Raw genomic sequence first — 26762 nt, forward strand, 5'->3', positions numbered from 1 at the left:
TCTTTATCACCTTGGCTCTATGAAGCCCTTGTATGTAAGATGAAATATTGTTAGTGTTATTTACTCAATGAATTATACGGAAAGACCACAAAAATGCTCTCAACAACGGTAAATTTATGACTTTCCTCCTATTTTCACTCTCCTCTAGATAGTAACGCTAATACCCCCAATAAATACCCAATTCCGCTCGTGTAGCATCATGGAATGCAGGAATAGACTAACCCTTTGCTCTGGGAAACGACCAGGTTATGCTGATGCTGACGGCCCCCATGATCCTAGTATCCACCTGGGCACCTGTGACAGACATCAACCCCGCATTCGGGCAAGCATGACTATTATCTCACCTTACACGATATTATATCAAGATTCCAGTGATTCCATTCCATATGGCGGACCCCATTTCGATTATTTCGGCGGTAGACCTCTGCTTTAAGTGAGTTATACACCACACCCCGACTGCTCGAACTGACTGTATGTCAGATATGGCACGAAGCTGGTTCACTTATGCAGCGCACTCGCACACGCCAAAGATGATATTGCAGAGAGATCCCTCCGTGTCAACAATTACTGGATGAGGGCGGAAGTCCAGCTGAATGTGGTGCGGGATATTGCCCACGAGCTCAGTGAGAAGCATCGGATGATTCAACATGCGACGATTGCAATGCTCGCCACGAAGTTGGAGATTGCTATCAACAAGATTGAGTCTGCCATCAAGACTCACCCTATCGGAGACCAAGAACTGGAAGTATACCGGTGGAAGTATGCGCTCACGAAAGAAAAGTTCGACGGGACCATTGAGGATCTCAAGGAATGGCAGTCACTATTCGACCCATCGTGGTACTTGATTATGAGGCTGACAAGCGATCGAGTTAATCTTGGCCTAACGACAAACCGAAAGTCTTCTGCTATGAATTTTCAAGACCCGATACCTGCCGCGCAGTTCCTCAGGACAGCCTTGAATCCGACAGACATGAACGCTCAATCAGTTCGCCTCGCAGCGGACTCTCTCATTTCCATCGACCCACAAGAAATACCATTTTGCTCAGCACAGCTGGGCAAGAGGCCAGAGAATGGTCAATCGTTTATTGTGGAACGAATTGAACCTCTTCCAGGGGCCAACGTCGGGGACATCAAGAAAGATATACGTGATCTCGCTAGACGGTTGAGTGGCTCCGATGCCATAGAATTCGGTCTCCTTAGCTGCAAAGGGTACGTCCAACACCGCAGGACCGACTCTTCTCAATCCACGCCAGATGCATTTACCATTGTCTTCCGAATGCCAACACAAGATCTTGAACCTCGTTCTCTCCGTGCTTGCTTTCAAGATACGAAGCATAGCCACTCACTCTCCGACCGGTTCAAGTTAGCGAATAAACTTGCGAAGGCAGTGTATTCCATTCACTTGTTTGGATTTGTCCACAAGAACATCCGACCAGAAACAATCTTACTTTTGGGGAGTGATGAGTCCTCCATTGGATCTGGCTGGTTGGGTTTGGAAGCTTTCGCATGGCATCTGGTAAAACTATGCGGAAAGGCGATGCGTCCTGGGAACAATGCATTTACCAACATCCTGACCGCATGGGAGCCATTCCCTCCAGTGATTATATCATGCAGCATGATATCTACAGTCTTGGGGTATGCCTGTTAGAGCTGGGGCTGTGGGAGTCTTTCCTGTCGTACGATAAGTCGTCCCCGGCAAGCCATGGCATTGCTTCAATCCCTACTTGCGCTCCTATTCTGGGATCGAGGCAAGTGTTATATTTTCAAGAACATCTCCTCTTCTTGGCGAAGGGTGAACTACGGAAGCGAATGGGGACCAGATACTCCGACGTTGTTGTCACTTGTTTGACTTGTTTGGACACTAATAATGTCGATTTCGGAGATGAGGTGGATTTTGAAGATGCTGATGGCATTGAAGTAGGTGTAAGGTATATTGAGAAGGTATGTCCTCTAACCCAAATGTTCTGGAAGGTCGACTTCTAACATGTTAGCAAAGGTAACGATGCGACTAAATAGTATGTGCGTCTGAGTCAATCGTTCCAACTAGATAAAACCTAGTAGTAGAACAGGGGACAGAATACAGGAGTCCGCGACAGACAACTAAAACAAGAAACATGTCCCGGTTGGGGGTAAACATACCTTCGTTCCCTAGCCCTTGTATCGCCGCACTAATAATTTGGCAATTCTTTTCCTGTATCAGCTTTCTAGACCCTAACCATACTGTCGCTACTGGAAAAGCATGCCAACAAGTTTCCGTCGGGGGAAAACACAAAGTGTCGATCATCTTTGTTGTGCAATTAACCAATGCACCTGATGAATTCCCACGCATCACCTGCTAGGTGCACCGTTTCAGATGTTCACCAATGAGCCGAAACAAGTTTGGGTCTTACCATACAACCACTGAAAGATGTCAGAGTCCCGACTAGTAAGTGTAAGTGGTTTTCCAGCCGGTTGTGTAAAAGGACAATCTGCATTGCGCAATATTATGATCACTTCACCGTCTCCATAAAATGAGTCGACGGATTCATAGCGATTCTCAGATAGGCTCAAAGCTGAAGTATCCACTTGAGATGGGTGAACCCGAAATGATCTCAAATGGACAGGAGCACAATCTCAGCCGTTGGAGGAGATAGTGGGGGGATCGGAAGGCAGATCAGGCAGATCAGGCAGATCAGGCAGATCAGGCAGATCAGGCAGATCAGGCAGAACGTGGCCCAACCCTTCAAGTACGATCTATACAACTTTACAGTACCGTAATCGACTGATTGAGGGCTGAACTACCAGTTTATTCCATACAATTCCCCTGGAAATACAACTGGAATATGAGGACCTGTGAAAACGACGCAAGAAATGGCCGCCCTGCCAGAAATCTTCGTTTGACACACTCTTTCTCTGCAATTCCACCTGTGACCAAACGACGCCGAAAAAGCTTCCAAGGGTTTTGAAGGCTATTGACCGATCTACGATCTGTCGCAATCAAACACAAATTCAAGAAGGTATAGGAGTGAGAGTATTGATTCTGCTACGCAGTATTGGAACAACTCCAAGTCTCGGAATCGAAAAGTGCACATGTCACATGTGGATAGTGTCTACCAAATCCCCCACCACAGCTGATATATAGCACCCTCTAGCGACTCGAAAGGGCCCACTACTTGCAGTACTGATATCAGGAACGTCAGCGTTATAGTTGGAAATAATGGAGGATACCAAGGACATACCCAGTTTTCACTTCCGGATTGCCGGACGCAAGATTTGCCTTCGCAGCACTTGCCCTGGCCGTCACCGGGGACATTGTCACCGATTCTGCAGAGGTCCCCGGGGCAATGGCAGGAAGGGAAATCGGGACAGTTACCAGCGGCCAAGGCCACGGCGAGGAAAGAGGCGATCAAGAACATATATTTCATTTTGCTGGACTGAGGGAGTTAGTGAAAGTGCTTTCCAAGGTTGAAGAGAAAGAATAGTTTATACCGGACGGTTGTAGTGGAAATAATCCTAGTGAAAGATAGTAATCTTGAGAGATAATTGTTGATGAGGAATTGAGATCCTGGGAAGGATTTCAAGCTATACTTATAGATTCGAGTGCTGTACCGGGGGCTAGTATTAATATTGAATTGTTACACTATTCTGATTGTAGAGAATGAAGATCATCTTGGCAAGGCAAGGCAGCCAGACGGCTTGCTGAATAACCTGGGAGGCCTAATGCTGTACTTGGTAATATGAAGCGGTTGATGCACTGCCCAAGAGCTATGGACATGAGGCCGGAAGTAAGCATACTTGAAGGATCATGCAGGCTCCAGCAGGGCCAGCTCACGATTGAGAGAGCAAGGTGGGGGAGTGGAACAGGGTCGTAACCAACATTCAGACGGTGGTCCTAATTGGCACATCTCCTAAGGCTGATCACAAGTTGATGATTTATTTAGGCCACCCGCTACTACATATCAATGTACTGTACATGGTGGTATGCATAGTAATCATTATATAAGGAAGTTGATCTGCGCCAACGTCTTGACAATGTGACCATGGTAGATCCCCACAGTAAGCATTGGTCAAACCGATTTTGAAAATGACTACAGTTAAATTCGTTATTTACTAGATGAAAATTTATCTTTCTCTAGATCCGTATCACTTCAAGGGTGAGGATGTTCCGCTTAAGAAAACTGATACTAGTCTGAAGTAACTAAGTAGGTTTGTATAGGGCGCAGAGCAACCATCATACTATCACTATGCATATCTGATTTCTCGATTCGATTCGATTCGATTCGATATTGGAAAAGCACTGGCAGCCATATAAAAATGAGACTAGCAATTTATGTGAAGGAACCGGTTGAACTGGCGTCGATCCACCCTTTATCTGCCATCCTCAAGTTGTACAAAAGCCAAGCTTTAGGCGCCCTACAAAGGCGGGGAGAAGATCATTTCCATTTTCGTTAACCTGGACCTGAGACTAGCCCTCACGCCCCAAGGCTTAGACCTAGCCATCTTCCTCCTGAGGGTAATGTCTTGCATCGTATATCACAAGCAAAGTTAGCTATGTTAGATAGGCTGCAATACTTCGCGCAACTTCTTTTTTTGGTTTTGTTATGTCTTACCACTTAATCAAAACTGGAGCTGTTGGGGGTTAAATTTATCTGACCAGGGATAGGGTAGGGGTAGGGTTTTGGACGTGGTGGGGGGCGACGGCAAAGAATGGATCTACAGTATAGAAGATATTAATAGCCCTGGGGGCCATGAGGTCGGACTTATTTGTGACCCGAGTCTCTCCATGCTTAGTGATCTGAAACGCACCGAGAACTCTGTGTCATGTGCCAATAAAACCCAAGTAACCAATGCAGCTTACTCGGTTTATAATGTAGATGTTAAGGTGTTCCTTGCTCTCAATTAGTCCTCCAACCTGCCCCAAAAATGTCACACGGGGCGTAGTAAAGCGGCTGTAGATGTTTCGAGCAAAAATTGCATCGGCAATGGTTCCAGTACAGACAGCATCTGTGAATACATAGCGAAACAGAAAACCACCTACGTGAGGGATGGGATGAATGGGTGAGTAGTGTTGGACGTGATGTTAGAATTTGCTTCACAGCTCGAACTTTCCAGTCTGACCGGGCACCTTTTGTGCACTTTTCCACCCGTACGCTTCTGTATTCCCCGCTTCCAATTTCCCTTCCTCGCTGCAATGCTATTCCCTGGTTAAAAGCTGGAATCCTGATCTCGGATCGGGTTTATGATATGTATGGACGGTTCGGACAGTGCAACCAGGTTGGTAATATGTTTCCACCTTAAAATTATACACCAGATCTGGGATTCTGGCTATCTAGACGTCTCAGGGGTTGATATATTAATCTCTGGCGGTGTTGACACAAAGTTGGAAGCAGAGTCAGGCCCGGGCGGGATGCGCTCAGCCGCATCAGCTGATGCCTTTAAAGAGTGGAAAGAGAGGGAAGGATACGGCGTATTGTACCACTAGACCTTAGTAAAAATAATTTTTTTGTTTCGGCCTAGTTAGGGGACCCTATTACAGTCTAACAGAGAGGGTTCACCCGATGTTATGTGGGTAAAAGGGGCAGGGAAAGGACCGTAGTGTAACGGATCCATGGTAGCTACCCTGGACTATATTTAAGGTTAAAGTAAACATCACTATCAATCAATTTTCAGTTGATATATCGAGTAATACTGGGATATGCATGTTCTTAACGAATCTGTGACAAAGGCAAATCTAACAGACCTCCCGACGTCTGAAGTCATATAGGTATCCTACGACTACATCAGATATTATTGTACTGGATAGTGTAAATCCTACACTAAAGACCTGTGACCCCAAAGAATGGCCCCTTGTAACATTAGAACTAGTGTGAGCAGCTTGCGACCTTGGCGTTCTTGTCAATTCCATGGCGCGCCACCTTCGAGCCATAACGTTTTTTTTTCTTTTTTTTCACACGAAGAAATAATACGCCTCTCCCTTCAAAAGATGCTTATACATTGTAACCTCAGTCATTCAACTCTGTGATGTGGCCAATGACACCTCACTTCGAGGAATGCATCACAATTTCAGGATCTTGCCAATAACTGGGCTGGACTGCAGCCACCATTTACGGTCCCCTGCAGGACAATATTTTGCTCTCCCCTTTTGTCTGTCCGGAATGCCAAAGAAGAAACAAAATGCTAATAAAGGATGGATATGTTCCATCTTCCACCTCATGTCGAGCATCGATTTCGTCTAGCCTACATTAATGGAGAAGGAGGTAGCAACTGATCCTCTACCGCAGGAGATCCCAAGCGACGCACCCGATGAAGGGGGGTCGCTATCTCGCCCCGCGGCGAATACTTGGACGGTCGTCTCTCTCACTATTGCCCTTTGCCTAGGTGTCTTTTGCATGTCACTGGTAAGTGGAACGCTGTAGACAGCAGTCAGCGTTAAAAACAGAAGAACCGTGGAGAGCTGACCTTTCCCAGGATGTCACAATTATCACAACTGCGATTCCTCGTATCACAGATCAGTTCGACTCACTAGACGACATTGGTTGGTACGGCAGTTCGTATCTCCTTACAAACTGCGCCACTACCCTCGCCTTTGGTAAATTCTACACATTCTATTCCACAAAATGGGTATACCTATCTGCTCTCTTTCTATTCGAAGTCGGTTCCCTTGTCTGCGGAGTTACACCTACCTCTGTTGGTCTGATTTTGGGTCGGTGCATTGCCGGTCTGGGCGCTGGAGGTCTCTTCTCGGGGAGCCTCTTGATCATCGCTCAGACTGTTCCTTTGCATCGTCGCCCTGTCTTCACGGCCTTACTTGGTAGTATGTACGGTATTGCTAGTGTCGCTGGCCCTCCGTGAGTTGAACTACTTTCTTCCTCTTGCCTTTGCTATCTCCTAACCTGATCAGATTGGGAGGGGCATTGACAGATCGTGTCTCCTGGCGTTGGTGTTTCTACATTAACTTGCCCATCGGTGCTGTTACTGCGGCATTCGTCCTATTTTTCTTCCACGCCCCCAATTCAGTCAAAAGGCGCCCAGAACTACGCAAACTGCTGAGCGAGTTAGATCCTATCGGCTCGTTCTTTTTCCTACCTGCCATCGTCTGTCTTCTTCTGGCCCTCCAGTGGGGTGGCACCCAATACTCTTGGAAAAGCCCCCGGATCATCGTTCTTTTCGTGCTCACTGGTGTTCTCCTGCTCGCCTTCGTGGCCGTTCAGATCCGCCAGAATGAAAAAGCCACACTTCCTCCGCGTATCGTCCAAAATCGAAACATCTGGTCATCAGCCTGGTTTGCCATTACACTTAATGGTGCATACTTTGTCTTCATTTACTACGTATGTCGAGTCTACAACAGCTCCGTGATCGCTCAAGCTAACTTTCTAGCTTCCCATATGGTTCCAGGCAATAAAGGCGGCCTCGGCCACGAAATCAGGTGTTATGAATCTACCGAGCATCATCGCAGTTGTTGTCGTCTCTATTATATCCGGTATGCTCGTCACTATCTTCGGCTACTACAACCCCGTCATGATTATGTCCTCGGTCACATTATCCATCGGGGCTGGTCTACTCAGTACCCTCAAGACAGACTCAGGGAGTGGCGAATGGATCGGATACCAGATTCTAATGGGATTGGGGGTCGGTCTCGGAATGCAACAGCCGTTCATGGTGGTGCAGAATGTGCTACCCGACGGCGACGTTCCCACTGGTACGGCCGTGATAACATTTGCGCAGACCTTGGGAGGTGCAATCTTTATTTCTGTGGGTCAAAATATCTTCCAGAACCAGTTTGCTCATACTATGCACTTGGAAGATCCCTCGGTGAATGTAGCCACAGTTCTCTCGGCTGGCACGACCACATTGCGGAAGTATCTTCCAGCTGAACAGCTGCCAGCCGTCCTAAGATCCTACAATACCGCTATTACCCAGGCCTTTTATGTTGGCGTGGCTTTGGCGTCACTTTCCTGTATTGGAACTATCGCGTTGGAATGGAAGTCTGTCAAGAAGCCGAGAAACACTACACCCAACGATCACAGTGGGAGTTGAATGTGGATGTGACTTGGGCAGGTAACTATATAGCAGAGCTAAATGACGGCTTAAGCCGTCCTTAATGTTAATTTCGGGGATCACATATAGAGACTCAAAATTGAACGCATAAGGCGCTAAGGAAGCCCTTAAGTCACCCGAGGGCCCCAGTGTCTTTCTTGCCCTTAACATACAAAGTACTCCGTATTCAGTAATTGATTGCTATAACTTGAACTTCAATTTTCAAGTGGTCCATCCACATCCCAGCCTCGGCCTCTCATATCTTGACGAGTCAAGTCATCGGGGTTCCTGTCGCAGGGGCCGTCGCAGGGCGCGCTGTATTGACTGGCAGAAAGTTATTGGTCGCTTGTTCTTTTCTTTTCTTTTTTGCTTTTTTTCCTCCATTTTTCTCTCACAAAATCAAATCCACTAGTGCCTTGTTGGGCGCCTGGATTTTCCTTGACATATCTTGCTTGGCCTTTGATTCAACTTCCTCAAAAAGGAACAGGGCAACCTGCATTGGAATTTGCCCAGGCGAGCGGAGTCATGTGGCAACAGATGGAACCCTGCGGAGTACACGTAGAATTCCCTTACATGATGTGACATGTCTAATCGGCACATGCCAACATCGTAGCCTGGTTGTACTCCGTACGTAGCACGAAGTCATGGAAAGTATTCAGCCGCATAACATACCAAGTGCCACTGCATGAGACGAGTCTTCGGGTCCTACTCCAAAATGGAAACTTGAGCTATTGGCACTGGCGTGGAATATAGGGCCCACATCTTGCATTTTCAATGGCCTTTGGACAACATTAAAGATCTCCGACTTACTTTCTTCCTAGACAAATACTCATACCGCTATCCCAGAATGACAGTCTCTTCCACTGTTCAGCCTCTCAAGGCCTGTGTGCCAGAGGCCACAGAAGCGGCAGATATGCCTCACCATACACTCAGCAAGTCGATGACCTTTGCCAATCTGGACCAATACCAATACTGGCATGCCGTGGGTCCGATGCTGGGGAGAATGCTCTCCAATGGCAGCTACAGCATCCACAAGCAATATGAATACCTGTGTCTCTTTGCGCATGTTATAATTCCAAAGCTGGGACCGTTCCCGGGTGGGAGGGATATCTACAAATGTCTGCTCGGAGGAACTGGCTCCGTGGAGCTGAGTCAGAATGTTCAGAAATTAGGCCTGACTGCACGGGTTGCCTTCGAGCCTACAAGCTACATTGCTAGCACCGGTGTCGACCCACTCAACCGGCACACTGTCCACGCTACCCTGGTCGAGTTGAGGGCTATAGGGTCTGCCAGCATCGACATGGAGCTGCATCAAATGCTTGTCAACGAGCTGACATTGACGGACCGCGAAGAAAGACTGATGTCCCCGGAAGCAATCTCGGGAACCGCGTGGAAGACGCAAATTCTGCTTGCTTTGGATTTGGGTCAAACCGGAATCACAATCAAGGAGTATTTCTATCCGGCCCTCAAAGCTTCCGTGACGGGGCAAAGCGTGGCCAAGTTGTGCTTCTCTGCTATTCGGAAAGTGGACAAGCAAGGACGTTTTGAGCCTGCAAGCAAGGCGATTGAGACCTATATGAAAACACAGAGCCAGACAGACCTTTACTTTTTGTCCTGTGATCTGGTCGATCCAGCGGCAACTCGGATCAAGCTTTACCTGATGGAGCTTGACATGAGGTTGGCAAAGGTCGAGGAGCACTGGACCATGGGCGGCAAGCTCAATGACGAAGAGACATTGCTTGGACTGAAAATGCTGCAAGAACTGTGGGTAGAGTTTGGGATTATCGAAGGCATGCGAAATGAGCCGGAGCGGCCATCGCTGCCTGGGGATCCGGACACTATTGTTCCATTTATTATGAACTATGAGATGAGTCCCGGCGAGGCATTGCCCAAACCCAAATTCTACTTTCCCCTTGGTCGGCATTCCCGAGCTGAAAATTGCAAATGTGCTCACTGCCTTTTTCGAACGCTACGGTATGCCTGAGCAGGCCGCAGTCTATCGCAATAATTTGCAGACATACTAGTAGGTTCCCTCTCTAGGCGCACACGCGGAATGTTTCTTGCTAATCTGACTCGTGTAATATCAGCCCTAGCAAGGACTTGGTTATCGCAACGGATCACCAGGCATGGCTGTCCTTTTCATACACCAAGAAAAAAGGACCATACCTCACCATGTACTATCACTAGGATATTACAATAGTCACAGTCAGGGTACGCTTGAAGCAGAGGAGCTACGGTTTCAAGAGTGATTGCGGAGCGGCATGAAAGGATGGGCAATTTGTTCATATATAATTTAGCTAGCCAGAATGAAGAAGAGCCAATGCCCCATGGGAATATCCTGTTCTTCAAGTAGTGCTTCTCAAATCCGCAAACATTACGCAAATATCAGAAGATAATTCTCTCTTTGTGTGCTAAAGAAGATTAAGATATGGGGCGAGGGTTTCTCCAGTCTCTGCACCCACTTTCGGGATAATATTCAGTAAATAAAACGACACTTCAAAGCTATGGATACTAGGCTGACTGCTACCGTCTCGCTGGTTGCCCTAAGATCCCTTCTGACCAGTTGCAAAAACAGCAGTCCACTCCTGTGGCACCAGACCGTTCTCTCCATAAGTTTCATTCAGATGCCTCTGAAGTGCTGGCAGGATATCATTCTCATACTTATCCCTTTGCTCCTGGTTCCACCATTTACTAACAATGATAGGAATGACCGGCTGTGCGATCTTGTACAAGTCCTCGACGCTAGTTTCGAATTGCTTCGAAATTGTAGTGACTTGGACGCTGTGGAACCCTGCCTCCTCAAATCTAGAGTGAACGTAGTCTTCCGAATCCCATCCTGGGTTCATACAGGACATGAATTCCTTGGTAGTTGGGAATGGTAGATCTGCCGGTATTATGGCAACAGCGGCCTCAACAACGGCAAGCCACTCAGCTGTGATACGTCAGAACTTGAGATCATGTAGCGGGCGAGACATACTTCGCTGCCAAGTTGAGATAGTAAGCGTTCCCCCCGGCTGAAGAATCCGCATGACCTCTGTTTATGAACATGAGCTTCTATTTGAGCACGCCTTGATTATGAGTGAGCCAACCTTTCATTGCAGCATAGGTATCGGGAAATGAGGTAAAGGCTAAATGGCGACAGTATCTTATATCAGTGATTGGTTGAATTCAAGTGGTTCCGACATTTTGCGTACCAAGAGCCGCAAACACGTGAGTATAATGTCCGGTAGGGAGCTCGGTGTTTTGCGCATCCACCACCTTGGCAATTGAATTCTCCCATCCTCTCTCCAAAATCTTCTGCTTCACATGGCCAGTAAGCTCAGTTGATATATCGCCGCACGTCAGTTCCCAGTTCCCTTTTGGCTGGAAATTCAACATGTCATGGAGGGCATCAGAGACAACACCCGTTCCGCAGGCGAGGTCCAGAATTACCAGAGGTGTCAGACTAGATTCACTCAGTCCCGAGAGCTGAATCAGATCCTGGGTATAATACCGGGTGATCTTTTCCGCGACCATGTAGGTATCAAGGATTCCCTTGCCCGCGTAGAGCTCGGTAAAGTTGGTGGCGCGAGTCATGATAGGATGGTGATGCTGATGGATCAAACAATTGGGGCAATATTTGTTGGCTAGGATTTAGAGAAAGCGATAGAGAGATATTATCTTTGGCGGTTTATAAGATCGGGATGCATTTTCCTAATAGGATAGTAGCAGTGGACGTGATATATTTACATTCTTCAGCTCTGTACGGAGTCCAGACTACCTCCGGAGTACTTCATGCAATCCATCAGAGACAAAGGAAAGGTTCGATGAAAGACATAGGCATGGTTTCCACTACTCGATCTAGACTTCTGCATAGCCGTACGTGCCTTTGCATTGCATGCAAGGAGTCACTAGACGGTGGGTCCCGCATTCCAACTGGTCTGAATGTTGTATGGACTACTTCGTGCTGCGTAAAGATCCCAAGGGTTACAGCCACTAAAAGAACTGCAGGTTGTCCTTACAGACGCACAATCTGACCTTGTAGACCATTTGAAATACCGTCAGCCTCGCAAAACAGGATTTCCCCATGTCACTTCGGAAGATCTACCGTTGCACTAGATATACCTTGTATGCGCAATAAGTTGGTCAATCGAGCCGACAAAGAAAGAACAGTCGACAATGGATGTGGTTGCCAGATTCATGGTTTCCTACTCAGGGACAGCATGTGCAATTTCACTGTTTATCTTTGGAATTACCTTGCTGTTTCCATTTCACAAAAGCCAATCCTTCGTCTGCATGAACTCGCACTCGTGGGATATTTTCAGAAACAAAGCAAAGCGAGAATTCGAATCAAATGCAGAAAAGCTCATCAAAGATGCACTACGAAAGGTCGGTTAATTTAACCCGTCATGTGTTGGTAGCAGGACGACGACGACGATTGCTGACACCCACAGGGGCTCACGGCCTTCCAATTGGTAACCAACATGGGCACCTATCTGATCCTTGCAGACCAATACGCCGAAGAACTGAGAAACGATAAAAGGCTTAGCGCTTATGATGCCTTGAATGATGTATGTGTTTTTTCCCTTTCTCGAAATGTTCATTATGCATAGTTGTCTGATCCAGTCACTTGCAGGTAATCTTGCTGGAGCTGCCGGGCTTTGAAACTATGTTTCAGGGCTCGCTGCATAACCATGTGTCCCCTACTGCAATCCATGCTATGAACAGGGAGCTAGGTAAGTGGCTGGGCCCTGGACTGTTCGATCCATGCATGATTAATTGCCACCTCGCAGTCCACTTGACTCGGGCGCTGTCGGATGAAGCAAACCACCGTCTGCAGACTCAGTGGACGGACAGTTCCGGTATGCTCGAATTGCCCACTCACACTGATCTTACCGTGGAGTCTGATAAATTGCAGAATGGCACACTGTTTCAATCCACGACACTGTCTTGGCCTTGGTTGCTCAGATGACCACGCGAGCATTTGTCGGAGCGGAGCTGTGCCGCAATGCCGAATGGCTCGATATTGCCATTAACTTTACGATAAACCGGGCTATTGCAGTCCAGGCAGTCCAGGCTTGGCCATGGATCCTGCAGCCCGTTGTCCATTGGTTCTTGCCCACCTGCAAGGCTGTCCGCCGCCAGATTCAGCGAGCTCGAACCATCCTGATGCCAGTTCTAGAACGTGAGAGGCAGACTATGCACAGAAAAGACTCGTCATCTGACCGAATATTCTCGACATTAACTTTCATTGATCAGTATGCTCAAGGGTCTCGCTACGACGCCACCATGGCCCAGCTGAGACTGACCGCTGTATCTGTCTTGACCACATCCGACATGGTGGAGAAGGTACTGGCAAGAATTTGCGAGCATCCAGAACTAATCCAGCCGCTCCGTGAGGAAGTAGTGTCGGTCTTTGAAAGTAGTGGCTTGCATCACAAGTCCTTACTCAAGCTGACACTCATGGAGAGCGTGATGAAAGAAAGCCAGCGGCTTGAACCTGCCACACTGAGTGCGTTGTTTCTTTTCTTTTCTTTTCGTTTTTTTCTTTCCTCCCCCATTCCCAGTTTGGCTTTGTCTTTCTTCCTTGCTGATTACTTTGATTTTCAGTCTCCATGTTCCGCGCCGCTAAGAAGACAGTCACATTGCAAGATGGTACAACTATCCCTAAGGGTACCCGTCTTGCCTTTGCAAACGACCTTCGTCTAGACCCTGAGTTGTATCCGGATCCCGAAACCTTTGACGGTTATCGATTTGAAAGAATGAGGAAAGATCCAGAGCAGGCTAAGCTTGCCCCATTTACCAAAACGAGGACGAGTCATTTGGCCTTCGGCCATGGGAAACATGCTTGTCCTGGGAGGTTCCTTTCGTGCGATGAAGCTAAGTTGATTCTTTGTCATATCTTGCTCAAGTACGACTTCAAAGCATTAGATGGGCGTGTCCCTGATCTGCATGTTCGCAGCATGTTTATCCAGAGAGATACAGGAGGGATGCTCTCGGTGAGGAGACGCCAGGAGGAAGTTACACTGTAAAGATAGCTATGCCTACACTGAATTATTAAATCAATCTGTTATTGTTCCATCGAAAGGGGTTGTGGTCAGTGTATATTCCTAAAGGCCTATAGTTCTGGCCAAATAAATTGCTAGGATTTGAACAGTATCAGGAAGGTTCAACCGACCTACGTCGTAGTTGGGAGACTTTGCTATTGTACGATGGCTAATTTATCGGCTCCTAGTCCCTTCGACACTATATTTAGAATGATAATACAAATCTTCGGCGCGAAGTATATATTTCAGCATAATCAAATGTAAAACTCGGATATTCAAGAAATAGGGGCAAGGCTAGCAAGACTATATAACATGCCAACGAGAAGATGTCATCAAGCTGCCACTGGCTTCTCGTAATCGTGCACCACCTGGTACTTGCTGTTGGATGGAATATTCCGTGGCCGATAGCCCGTGTTATCTTGAACAGCTCTCATCGCATATGGAAACTGCTCGTAAACATCACGGTGAACGTCGTAGCCGAAGAGCCACTCAGGACGTGGGAACTTCATCATCGACGGATCTTTCTCAATCGTCTCCCAGTCCGGATCTCGCATCTGACTATAAATCGCATTACCACTGTCCTGGATAATGCTGGTCCGCTGGTATCGAATTCTTTCCACCACATGGAGAGCCAGATTCACCCGGCTTTTACCTGCCAGCTCCAGACAAATGGCTAACGTAGCCGCATCTTCAACAGACTGACCACCTCCCTGGCCCGCAATCGCCGACATCGCGTGGGCTGCATCGCCTATGACCATGATGCGCCCACCACGGGAACGCCATGTCGGCAGAGGATCACGAGAGATGATCTTGTAGTCTGCGAGCTTTTCGCTGGGCGTGTGTCGCAGAACAGCAGCCACTTGAGGGTACGTAGGCCAGTCCTGGAGTAAGGCGAGGGCATCCTCAACACGGGCATCGGTGACATTTTCCCAGGACTCATCAGCCTTCTCGTGTTTCTGAAAACCCCCAATACCAAGTCAGTTTTCGTCTCGATGCTCGAAGTTGTGAGTAATACACACCCGGTGCCAGACCTGCCAAATCACATTCTGGCCGCGTTTTCCAGTTGACAAAGTCAACCCCAGACCCCCGGTCGTTATGTACCTTCGCATCCGATCCTGCACACCTGCTTCCTCCAGAATCCATTGAGCATCAGGATCACCCGCCAGCAAGTTGGCGCTGAAGCATGCACGAAACGCAGCTAGTCCAGAGGGCTGAGGAGCAATTTGATATCCTAGCACATAATCTCGGGTCTTGCTATGTACGCCGTCCGCGCCCACGACACAGGCAGCCGCAATCCGTTGCTCACCATTGACAGTCACACCGGCTTGACCCTCATCCTCCCAGTAATCGGTGGCAGCTGAGGCAAAGCGCAAATCAATACCCAGGGATTTGGCATGTTCGTATAACCCATGGACCAATGTTCCACGATGGATAATCATGCCCTCTCCCATGCCATACCCGTCCATGGAATCCAAGGCATACAGCTTCCCCGCGGGGTCTAGAATCTCCATGGCGGCGACATCGTCGGACTGAGAGACAAGATGACGCAGCACTTCACCATTGTTCCAACTCTGTAGGACCTTTGTCGCGTTGCTCCCTAAGGCAATGCTATCTCCTGCTCCAGTCAATAAATGACCCATGGACAACCGATTTGGTGTCATATAGCTCACCTAGAACTCTGATGCCCGGACTTCTCTCAAGGCCGACTACCACATGTCCCTTGTAGTGGCACTCGATGGCAGCAACCAGACCAGCAATCCCAAGCCCGACAATAATCACTTGGATTCCACTTGAACCAGGTGGCGCGACTCCATTGGGACCAACGCCGTGTGCTACAGTCATCGTGATGCGCTTGATTAAACAGTTAACTTTGTGGCTTCGGACTAGTATCTACAATAAGCACGACACAATCCCTCTTTATGGCCACTCGGCCGCCGATCGTCACTACAGCGGCTTGGACCATACCACATGCTAGTCGGCGATTGTGGGCTAGATGGCGGGCTTACCCTGCATCCTTCTGACTGCAGTCATCGTGAACATAACTTGCTTTATGCATCGAGTATTGCGTTCCGATGACACCATGCGATGTCTCGATGCGCTGTTTGCTCCAGGTAGTATTGAATCTACCATGTAGACCGCCACCACACCGCTGCGGAATGACGCCTTGGAACCAATCCCTACTAAATGTCACCTGTAATGTACAGGTGACTCCCAAGGCAGGTCGCCTCGAAAATGCTGCAATGCACGACTACAGGAATAGCCCCAACCCGGGATTGAGCTAAGCCTATTTCGGAAATAGCCCAAAGCCAAGAATGGCTCAGGACTACCTACTTGCCTTTCATGCCTGGGGTTATGCAGGATAGTTGGCTGCAATGCACTCCGTATGAATGCGAGGTGAGGTAAGAATGCGAGAAAATGGTATACCAGTTCCGACGCGGTGAGACATGTGGAGAGCCCGCTACGGGTACGGAGATCGCGGATCGGGCCTGATGCAAGGGAGATTAGCCACGGCGCCTCCACATTCACTAACACAATGACTGCAGAGAATCAGATGCTACGTCGTATTCTGTGTCTCCCTTGGCACTGCAGTTTAGCGGAGAAAACATCCGTGATATGGATCTGCGAAAATCTCTCCTAGGGCTCCGTATCCGTTGATTGGCTCACAAGAACATTAGGCCAACATCGGTCTCCACTACTAGTTGGAAATCATGCAGCATTAGCGTAGGGTAGTCTAAGGCAATAGTGCATGGACTATCGATTGCCTATCGATTCCCTCTCAATTCCGAGTGCGATCTGGATCGTGACTGATATTATCTGCAGGGGGTAACCGGATTTTTTGGTCTTACAATGGCTGATGCGTGAGCGAGACCGAGGCACGAGACTTAGACTTGCTTCGAAATGACGCGAAGGGTAGCTGTGGGCTGTGTCGAAATTTGATGGCTCGAGAACGACGTGGTCATAGCCAGTGGATAGTAGCATAGATCTTGACATAGACAAGCCTTACAAGACACCGGTAGTTCTTACTCCCTGCCCAACCGGTATTATACAATGTGGTTGTTCGGAGTACATCATCATCCAAACATAGTCATAAATCTCACAGTTAGAATGCAGAATCCGAGCAAAAAGTGTTCAAACCAACCAAGGCATGTATTTCAACTAGCCAGATATTCCCAGCCTACTCAAATAGAGAAAAGAACATGTACTATAGCGCTTCCAAAATGATTCCCTGCTCTGCAACCTTGAACCACGCTTCGCCTTGTTTATGGGCATCCTCCTCATTCGCAGCAGACTTCCCAGTGGATTTCAACTCGTAGTTCTCAACAGTGTACGCAACCAGAACCTTGAGGATCGTGTCTGCCAACGCCTGCGCAATACACTGGCGGGGCCCAAAGCCAAACCGCCAAAAGCGATACCGAAAGCTGGCCCTGGACTCCTCCAGGAACCGCTGAGGGCGGTAGCTTGTTTTATCAGAGCCCCAGGCGTCATCCCAGATATTCAAGGCATTGGTGTCAACCACCATAAAGGTACCACGGGGAATGCGGTATCCACCCACGTCACGGTCAGTGGGCATCGACTGCGCGTAGGTGTAGTTGGTGACTGGCTTCAACCTCGCAGATTCATTTATGCAGCTCGCCAGCAGAGTCGAGTTGCTGCCAATGTATTTGACCCATGATTCAGGAGCCGTGTCAGATCTGGCGTGTGAGATCTCTTTCCTAAGCTTGCTCTGTAAAGCGGCATCCTCAGCCAGAAATTGTGGGATCCAGGAGAAGCTGCCAATTGTAACGTCGATGTTGGCAAACAGTGCTTCGTCCAATGTGTGCATCAGCTCGGTTGGTGTAATCTGACCTTGTTCGACGGCTCTATACAAGGTAACAATAGCACAAGCAGAGGCATCGTCACGGTTTAATGCACATTGATATGCTTTCCTATTGAAATTGGCCCAGCGAGTGTGGAAGACGTGTAGCTTGTTCCTTATGTCAGGGTAAAATATCTTGCTGATGGAGAACAGCGATAATCCACCCTTGAAGGCATATCGAAACACATCCGTGCGCAGGTCTGTGATTTGCAAGAGTTCCTCTGTCATCTCCGGGGACAGGTTCCCATATAAGAGGTCGCTAATGACCCAGAAGGGCAGGAGCTTGAGATCCTCAGCGGGCTTGATGCGCAGCGTTCTCCCGCCTTCATCCTCCGGGTATAGCTCGGAGAAATGGCGAGAAATGCGGGACTGGACAAAGGGAACATAGGTCGTAGGTTTCTGGGTGAATGGTGGTGAAACTACAGCATGGACTCGTTTCCAGTGCCCTTCACTGATGAGTCCGACACCGTCACCCACTAGATCGCCCATTACCCATCCACCATTCAGGTTTGAAGCCTTGCGGTGGTTACCAGAGTCTTTAAAGACTGCCTTGATCTCATCCGCGCCGGTCAAAATGCTATGCTTTTGTTTAGCATAGGCGGTTCATCTTAGGAGAGGAAGCTCACATTTCTGGCGTGAGACCAACCCAGATTCGATATACCGGGCCATATTTCTCGGCCCACTGACGGGAGACGTTCTCCGCCTCCAGGAACTTGATACTTCCCCCGCCATCTGGAAATCGATAGGGGCAAGTCGGAATGGGCGTTGAGCCATCTGTCGAATAAATTGGGTACCACCAGAGGAGAAATCTCTACGTTGGTACGAGGATGAAAGTCAGCCTTGTTCTTTTGATGTATTTTTGGAGTATTACCAACATTTATTATGTAGGAAACTACTCGATTTGACCGAGTATTTGGTCGAAAGGCGCGCCACAATGTGACTAGAAGTAATACAGCTGCCAACTGCACCGTAAGAAGAACGTAACCTGACATTATGTGGAGCTGACGTTGGGAAGAAGCAGAAGCAACAAATGGCGGATTTAAATGACGAGTTTGAATTCAATTTGCAATCAACAGCATGTCCGCATTTTCCTGAATAGGCACGTCCAGTGATAGAGCCGATCTTATTCGAATTCCCACAAGTGCGGCTGACAATCCAGGGCAACTTCACCGAGTGGCCAGAATCTGACATGTACAAAGTACGTGTGGGTCAAATGTTGATCAGCAAGGATCAACATGCATGGTCGCATCACATTGATCTAGACGACCGCATGGCGTTGAGATATGCAAGGACTTGTGGGGATTGTTGTAGGTGTAGCCATGGACTAAGAACCATTGGTGGCCAGCCTGAGCTTGGCGGCTATACAACATTCTTGTTGCTGACCACCCATTCTTGGCCACTTTCGAAGATATATCCGGGAGAAGTCATTTCGGCGGAAGTACGAGCATTCCATGTATTCATTACCGCGAAGGAACCCCCATATCTCGGGAGGAACCTTAACTTTCGGAGTACTTGTCCCATCATCGCCATGGATTCTTATCTTGGTCGTGATACTATCTCCTTTCCTTTGAGTAAGGAATTGGAAGCAGAATGGACTGATAATGGCGAAGTATTGCTCCGATCACATCTTCTCAAGGCATGCTGGGCCTTGTTGCTTGGCAGGCTCTCAGAAACACACACGATAACTTTTGCAGTGTTGGAGCAACTCGTAGCCCCTCCAAGGGATGCGTGTTCGAAATTAGTGGCTTCATCTCCCCATTTAGAGACATGGCAAATATCAGACAGGCCGGATAGTCTCTTGGTGGATGCAGCGAAGGAAACGCACAGAGAACCTCTTTCGGGCACACAGACCTCGACGGCTGTGGTCATCAGGTGGCATGATGAACTGAACGGCCCGACGTCTGTAAGTAGCAGTCGGTAATGCGATTTTCTCTCGACGTACTAATAGAGTCTCAGTTACCCTATGCATTCAATGCAATTGTTGTTTTGGACTGCAGTATATCACCCGCCAAAGTATATATGGAATACTCAAGAGCCTCTCTCACAGTGAACCAAGCCTGGTCACAATTAACGGCTACGGTTCACATTCTCGAGCAACTAGTTATGAGCCCAGGGATATCACTTCGGGAGCTGGATTTCCTGGGCTCATATAGTACAAAATTGATCCTGCAATGGAACAATCCGTACTCACTCGCACGCCCACAAGTGTGCATTCACACCTTGATCCTGGAGCATTGCCGGAGCCAGCCAGATGCCGAAGCGCTGTGTGCTTGGGATGGTTCTGTCACATATGCAGAACTTGATCGATTTTCACTCGCAGTCGCACACCAGCTGCTGTCACTTGGTGTTGGCCCAGAGTCAGTGGTGCCGCTGTACTTCGAAAAGTCGCGCTGGACGGTAGTCGCCATGCTGGGAGTGCTCAGAGCGGGAGGTGCTTTTGTCCTCCTTGATCCTTCTCATCCTATGCCTCGACTGGCCGAGATTTGCTCGGAGGTGCAGGCAACAGTTGTCATCACCTCGGAGTCATTACAGGAACTCGGACGGAAGCTGGGCCCTCGAGCTGTCACGATCCTCGACACAATAAATAGTCATGTCGATACAGGCAGAAACGCCTTTAACACATCTGTGAAGCCTTCAAATGCCGCATACGTGGCTTTTACTTCCGGGTCCACTGGGAAGCCCAAAGGAATCGTGATTGAACATCAGTGCTTCGTTGCAAACACGCTAGCCCAGAACGCAGTCCAGAATATTAATAGTCAAACACGGGCATTTCAGTTTGCTTCTTATGGGTTTGACAGCAGCATTCTCGAGACACTCATGACTTTGGTGGCGGGTGGTTGCGTGTGTATACCCTCGGAGAAGCAGCGGCTGAACGGCCTGGCAGATGCTATCCGCGGGATGCGAGCCAACTGGCTTGAACTGACCCCATCTGTCGCGCGGTTCATCAACCCTGAAGAGGTACCGGACGTGAGCTCTGTCTTGCTTGTCGGTGAACCCATGTCTCAAGACCACATCACACAATGGTCGGGGTCGGGAAAGATCCAGCTCCTCAATGCGTACGGCCCCGCCGAGTGCAGTGTGGTGGCCACTGTGCAGCCCAATGTGCAACTGGAAGATCCCCAAAATATCGGCTGCTCATACAGCAGTCACTGCTGGATCACGAATCCTCAAGATCATGACCAGCTCGAGCCCCTGGGTGCGGTGGGAGAGTTACTCATCAGCGGACCAATCGTGGCCCGAGGCTACCTCAACCAGCCCCACCAGAAGTCTTTCATCTCCAACCCTCGTTGGGCGACGCGATTCGGGATTCCTCCAGGTGAGCGCGTTTACAAAACGGGAGATCTCGTGCGATATAACCTTGACGATGGCGCGTTGCGATATGTTGGGCGCAAAGACCGGGAGGTGAAAATCCACGGGCAACGTGTCGACTTGCACGAAATTGAACATCATGCCTCCCGGTTTCAGAAGGGAATGCTTGCAGTGGCCGATGTACTTCAAGTGAACGGTGGCAGTGCGGGGAAACTCCTTGCTTTGTTTATTGTCGCAGATAATGATGAGACTCGCATGACGAAGGAAAGCTTCGTTGTCCCCATGAATGACACCCTCCTCGATTTGGTGACCAGTATCAAGCATTGGCTTCGCGACTGTCTACCGCCATATATGATTCCAACGAAATATACGTTCGTCAATCGCTTTCCTCTGACGAGAACTGGCAAACTCGATCGACGAGCCTTGGTTGATCTTGGAGCAGCATCCAGCCACTCATCGACAAGAGAGCAACCGTCAAATCAGCGTGATAAAGAAGATGTCGAGTTGGACCCGGGGCTTTCTGCCAAGGAAAACACTCTATGCTCCGTCTTTGCTGAGGCTTTAGGGTGTCTCGCAATTAACATTGGCCCAGAAGACGGTTTCTACGACATGGGAGGAAATTCACTAGCTGCTATCGAGCTGGTAGCCCGTGCACGCAATCATGGTCTCGAGATCACGGTGGCGGATGTCATCCGTCTCCAGAATCCACGAAAGATTGCGCGATGCACTGCGGAAAGCAAAGACGTCCGCGAGATCTCACCATTCTCTCTCCTCGTGGATACCGAACAGAGTCTATCCGCCGCGACCGCGCAGTGTGGCATTGGGAGAGAAATGATTGAAGATATTTACCCTTGCACTCCTCTCCAGGAAGGTCTCATGCACCTGTCAATTACCAATCCAGGAGCATTCATGGGCACATATCGATTCTCCTTGGCTCCTTCTACGGACCTTTATCGGGTCTGGGCTGCATGGGAACAGCTTTGGCTCGTACACCCCATTCTCCGAACGCGAATCATCCAGCTTCAAGATGGCCAAAAGCTTCAAGTAGTCACGAAGCAAAAGCTCCCATTCGAGGATATTTCAGGCATGGATAATTGTCAGCCCATGAACTTGGGCACCCCGCTTGCACGTGTGACATATCATCGTGGACGGGGTTCCAGCGGATCGGACTCTGGTATATTCCTGCTGACCATGCATCACGCCCTTTTTGATGGATGGTCATATCTGCAGATGCTCGGGGATCTCCAGGTGATTTACGCTGGGGACAAATTGTCACCACGCCCTTCCTTCAAACATGCCATTAACTACATCTCCAAGCTCAGCATTGAGGAAGGTCGCTCTTTCTGGAGCCAAGAGCTCAAAGATTTCCAAGCAACAATGTTCCCTACCTCCTCCCGGCGGCCAACCACTTCACCACATTGGCAAGTCAGAAGCCAGCAAATTATCCTGGCCGAATCAGATATGAATTGGACCCTCGCCAATAAGATCAAATTAGCGTGGACTATTGTGATCTCTTCCCAAACTCACTCAAACGATGTGGTATACGGATTGACTGTCTCGGGCCGAAACGCCCCAGTTCCAGAGATCGATCGTATTGTTGGGCCAACTTTCGCAACATTTCCATTCCGTACGCAGCTTGAGGACGACATATCGGTGGAAGATATGTTGGTTCAAATGCGACAGCACGACGTCTCTATCATGCCATTTGAGCATGTTGGACTCAGGCGTATCGCAGAGTCAAGCTCAGACGCGGCCCTGGCTTGTGGATTCCAGAATCTCCTCACCATTAGGTTGCAATCTCTTCAGATGCCTCCCGGCGCCCTGATTGAGTTACCTGAGAACGAAAATCATGACCTGAAGTTTGCGTCGTATGCCCTGTCAATCGTCGCCCAGCAGGAAGGCACATCGCTGGGGGTCAAGGCCATCTTTAATAGCTGCATTCTGGGCGCTGATAGGACCGAGGCACTCTTGGAACAGTTCGATACATTATTGCAGCGAATCCTCCGAGAACCTGGGACAAAAATGAAGGATCTGAGGACGCAGCTTTCTCCTGAGTGGCAGCAATTGGCAGCGATAAACAAAAAGAGTCCGTCCCACCTTCGTTGCCTACATGATATTATCAACCACTTCAGCATCACCCAACCAAACTCTGAGGCCGTCTGCGCATGGGATGGCTCGCTCACATATAGCGAACTTGTCGCGTTAGCGCGGAGATTGGCAGGTCTTCTGCAGTCTTTCGGATCCGGGTCGGAGCCCGGTGCGGTCATCGGGATTTGCGTCGAAAGATCGAAATGGTTCCCTGTTGCCATTCTGGGTGTCATGATGTCTGGAGCCGCCATGGTTCTGTTGGAACCCAACTTCCCCACACAGCGTTTGCGGCATATCTTGCGAGACGCTGGGGCGCGAACGATGATATGCTCTACGGTATTCCAAGAGAAATGCGCGGGCTTGGTTGATGACATGTTGGTTCTGACTCACGATATTGTGACCCAAGCGGACTACGATGCTTGGACCCCATCAGCCGTCTCTCACCACGACCCAATGTATGTCGCGTTTACATCCGGGTCAACGGGTGCGCCAAAGGGAGTTGTGATCGAGCATGGCATGGTATACTCGATGCTCAAGGCACACAAGGACATGATTGGCGCATCAATTGCTTCCCGGGGTTTGCTTTTCGCGTCGCCTGCGTTTGATATCTGCCTTGCTGAGATTGTACTTATCCTCTGTTCCGGGGGCTGCGTCTGTGTGCCTTCTGAAGCTCAACGCATGAACAGCTTGGCGAAAACCATGACAACCATGCAGGTCAACATGGCCATGCTGACCCCTTCGGTGGCGCGAACCCTCGCGCCAGCAGCGATTCCTTGTCTCCAAACCCTGATTCTTGGAGGTGAGGCACCATCAGCATCTGATCTGGAGACATGGGCTTCACGGGTCAAGCTGCATCAGTCCTATGGGCCGGCCGAATGTGCTATGTACACGACTACTACACACCCGTTGACTTCCAGCTCGGATTTGGGAAACGTCGGGTCTTCCCAAAACGCGTCTTGTTGGATCGTTGACCCGGACAACCATGATGAGCTTCAGCCTGTAGGCTCGATAGGAGAGCTATTGATCGGTGGGCCGATTGTTGGAAGAGGGTATATCAACCGAGCCCAGGAGTCTGCCGCTGCCTTCATTTGCGATCCCGTCTGGAGTGAAAACTTTCCCTTCTTGCAAGGAGCGCGACTTTACAAGACTGGAGATCTGGCTATCTTGAACGCAGACGGGTCTTTAAATTTGGTCGGCCGAAAGGACACACAGGTCAAACTCAACGGGCAGCGGATTGAATTGCACGAGATTGAGCATTGTGCCGAGAGATACCAACACGGTACCGCGGTTATTGCAGAATTGATAAAGCCTGTCGGCATACAAAGACCCCGACTTATCATGTTCGTCTATGATCCTGCGACTGTAGAAACGACGGTGGGCATCGATTCTACTTGTCACGACCATCGGGGACTGTTTCTCCCACCGTCAAGGCAAAATCAAGCTTACCTTGAAGGTGTAAGAGACCATCTCAACCAACACCTTCCACCCTATATGATACCTTCCCATTTTCTTTCGCTATCTCGTCTGCCGCTTAGCCCAAGTGGCAAGGCTGACCGCAAGACATTACGCCAGGTTGCATCGAAAATGGATAGAGAGACACTGGAGATGTATCTGGACAATCCAGTGGCAGAGAAAAGGAAACCAACCACAGAGCAAGAGCGATTCGTCCGTGCAAGCTTTGCCACAGCCCTGTCCTTAAATGAGGAGGCCATTGGTATGGACGATAGCTTCTTCGCCTTGGGAGGCGATTCCATCACTGCCATGCGGGTTCTCACTTTGTGTCGGAGAAGGAATATGGCCATCTCGATGCAGGAATTCTTATCAAAGAACACCGTAACACTGTTTTGCAAACATGTCATTCTGATTCAGGGCCAGGCCGTTGATTCCAAGCGCCAGAAACTCCTGGATTCCCAAGACTTGGTGCGAGGGGAAGATCATCTCGTCCAGTTTCAGCACCTCGACTACCAGCTGGATATGGTTCGATCTCAGTTGAATTTGCTGAAATCGGATTCTATTCAGGAAATCTACCCTTGCTCTGACGCCCACAGTGGAGTGTTGGAGCTCTATACGTCCAATTACACGAGCACTGCAATTTTCGAAATTCGTGCTACGGGATCAGTTACCCCGATGCAGGTGAGCAACGCTTGGAGTCAACTAGTGCACCGTCATGTGGCCTTACGGACGGTTCTCATGAAAGAGCCAAAGGTTCATGCAGATTATCTTCATGTAGTCCTCGACAAGGGACCAGCTCAAATTCTTGCTCTTCCTCGCAGCAAGAATGCCCTTTCGGAACTGAAAGGCCTTGAACCAGTCAAATCCTGGGGCCTGTCGCCACCACACCGGTTAATCATCGGTCATGACCATTCCGGGACACTCTTCATGAGACTGGAAACGGGCTATGCCTTGATTGACGCCTTTTCCATGACCATTCTACTAGAAGAGCTTTCTCTCCTGCTCCAGGGTCAGCCTTTGCCAGAGCGAGGGGTCTCGTATCGTGAATATCTGTCCAATTTGCGCAGCCAGTCATCTGCAGAAACATTGCAATACTGGACACAGGTGCTTTACGGAGTTTACCCTTCCCACCTGCCCAGAGTCCCTGTCACGCAGTCACCTCTGCCTGAACCTCGTTCACAGAGCCGCTGCCTGCCATTTGCACAATCGAAGCGCCTAGATTCCTTCTGGCGCTCCAATAATCTTACCATCACCAACGTTTTCCAGCTAGCATGGGCCTTAACCCTCGCTCACTATACCAATTCCCGCGATGTGTGCTTCGGAACCATCACCTCGGGACGTGATATCCCCCACCTAGAAGTATGGAATATTGTCGGATCATTCTTCAACGTTCTTCCGTGCCGAATTGCGATTGAACCCACGCGCACGGTGATAGACACTCTGCGACAGAACCAGGAGGATATTCAGCGTCGAAATGACCACCAATACTGTTCCATACCGGATATGATCCGCAAATCTGGAATAAGAAGCTTGGACAACAACCAACAGCTATTTAATACAGTTTTGACAGTTCAGAACCCATTCTCGATACAATCGTCCACTGCGAAAGATGGGAGCAACGAGATCGATGTCAAACTCATCGATTTAGAGGATGCAACTGAGGTGAGCGCCTTCGGAACGTGAACCATGATAAGACCGACTAATCATAATTCTTTCAGTATGACCTTTGCGTTGCTATTCTTCCCTCCCCTTCCCACCTCAAGGTGGAACTACGTTACTGGTCGACCACCGTGTCTGAGGGATATGCTTCGGATATTCTGGATCGCCTTTTCAGCCAGCTGGAACAAATCGTGCATCATGCGACCAAGCCAGTGAGTGTCATCGCCAGCATTGGATGATAAACAAACCATATATCTCTTTCGACTACGACCCTTTCATGATTGCTCCTTTGATGAGGATACGAAGTTCGAGGTCAATTATAACGTGCACTTTTGTTGTCTAATAATCTTCTACTG

General features: G+C 49.0%; 9 protein-coding genes across 9 annotated transcripts; 5 read left to right on the forward strand and 4 right to left on the reverse strand.

Moving 5' to 3' along the window:
• Positions 1–386: 386 nt before the first annotated feature.
• Positions 387–1941, forward strand: N7525_008079 (uncharacterized protein; the record flags this gene model as incomplete). The annotated part of the gene is given in 3 exon segments (XM_061214289.1): positions 387–433; positions 481–1597; positions 1615–1941. Coding segments are annotated over 3 exon segments (1491 nt in total), but the record flags the coding sequence as incomplete, so codon positions are not given.
• A 1207-nt stretch (positions 1942–3148) lies between these two features.
• N7525_008080 (uncharacterized protein) lies at positions 3149–3404 on the reverse strand (the record flags this gene model as incomplete). The annotated part of the gene is made up of 2 exons (XM_061214290.1): positions 3149–3160; positions 3219–3404. The coding sequence occupies 2 exons, from the start codon at positions 3402–3404 to the stop codon at positions 3149–3151; spliced, it is 198 nt and encodes a 65-aa protein (XP_061068721.1).
• A 2820-nt stretch (positions 3405–6224) lies between these two features.
• Positions 6225–8016, forward strand: N7525_008081 (MDR family MFS transporter; the record flags this gene model as incomplete). Its single annotated transcript, XM_002568506.1, has 4 exons — positions 6225–6377; positions 6448–6827; positions 6881–7307; positions 7357–8016. The coding sequence occupies 4 exons, from the start codon at positions 6225–6227 to the stop codon at positions 8014–8016; spliced, it is 1620 nt and encodes a 539-aa protein (XP_002568552.1).
• An 847-nt stretch (positions 8017–8863) lies between these two features.
• On the forward strand, positions 8864–10203 carry cdpNPT (putative dimethylallyl tryptophan synthase; the record flags this gene model as incomplete). Its single annotated transcript, XM_061214291.1, has 2 exons — positions 8864–9990; positions 10104–10203. 2 exons carry the CDS (start codon positions 8864–8866, stop codon positions 10201–10203), a joined length of 1227 nt encoding a protein of 408 aa, XP_061068722.1.
• A 356-nt stretch (positions 10204–10559) lies between these two features.
• On the reverse strand, positions 10560–11592 carry N7525_008083 (class I SAM-dependent methyltransferase; the record flags this gene model as incomplete). Its single annotated transcript, XM_002568508.2, has 4 exons — positions 10560–10948; positions 10994–11050; positions 11106–11144; positions 11211–11592. 4 exons carry the CDS (start codon positions 11590–11592, stop codon positions 10560–10562), a joined length of 867 nt encoding a protein of 288 aa, XP_002568554.1.
• A 582-nt stretch (positions 11593–12174) lies between these two features.
• On the forward strand, positions 12175–14027 carry N7525_008084 (cytochrome P450; the record flags this gene model as incomplete). Its single annotated transcript, XM_002568509.2, has 6 exons — positions 12175–12384; positions 12450–12566; positions 12632–12731; positions 12789–12857; positions 12914–13507; positions 13606–14027. 6 exons carry the CDS (start codon positions 12175–12177, stop codon positions 14025–14027), a joined length of 1512 nt encoding a protein of 503 aa, XP_002568555.2.
• A 347-nt stretch (positions 14028–14374) lies between these two features.
• On the reverse strand, positions 14375–15884 carry fqzB (FAD-dependent monooxygenase fmqB; the record flags this gene model as incomplete). Its single annotated transcript, XM_061214292.1, has 3 exons — positions 14375–14998; positions 15062–15657; positions 15713–15884. 3 exons carry the CDS (start codon positions 15882–15884, stop codon positions 14375–14377), a joined length of 1392 nt encoding a protein of 463 aa, XP_061068723.1.
• A 1360-nt stretch (positions 15885–17244) lies between these two features.
• N7525_008086 (cytochrome P450) lies at positions 17245–18890 on the reverse strand (the record flags this gene model as incomplete). The annotated part of the gene is made up of 3 exons (XM_061214293.1): positions 17245–18475; positions 18525–18709; positions 18774–18890. The coding sequence occupies 3 exons, from the start codon at positions 18888–18890 to the stop codon at positions 17245–17247; spliced, it is 1533 nt and encodes a 510-aa protein (XP_061068724.1).
• Positions 18891–19426: 536 nt separating this feature from the next.
• N7525_008087 (non-ribosomal peptide synthetase) lies at positions 19427–26645 on the forward strand (the record flags this gene model as incomplete). The annotated part of the gene is made up of 3 exons (XM_002568512.2): positions 19427–19801; positions 19855–26409; positions 26466–26645. 3 exons carry the CDS (start codon positions 19427–19429, stop codon positions 26643–26645), a joined length of 7110 nt encoding a protein of 2369 aa, XP_002568558.2.
• Positions 26646–26762: the final 117 nt, after the last annotated feature.

Source organism: Penicillium rubens, assembly GCF_028828025.1.
Source record: "Penicillium rubens strain IBT 27055 chromosome Unknown utg000003l_segment0_segment0, whole genome shotgun sequence".
Lineage (NCBI taxonomy): Eukaryota > Fungi > Ascomycota > Eurotiomycetes > Eurotiales > Aspergillaceae > Penicillium > Penicillium rubens.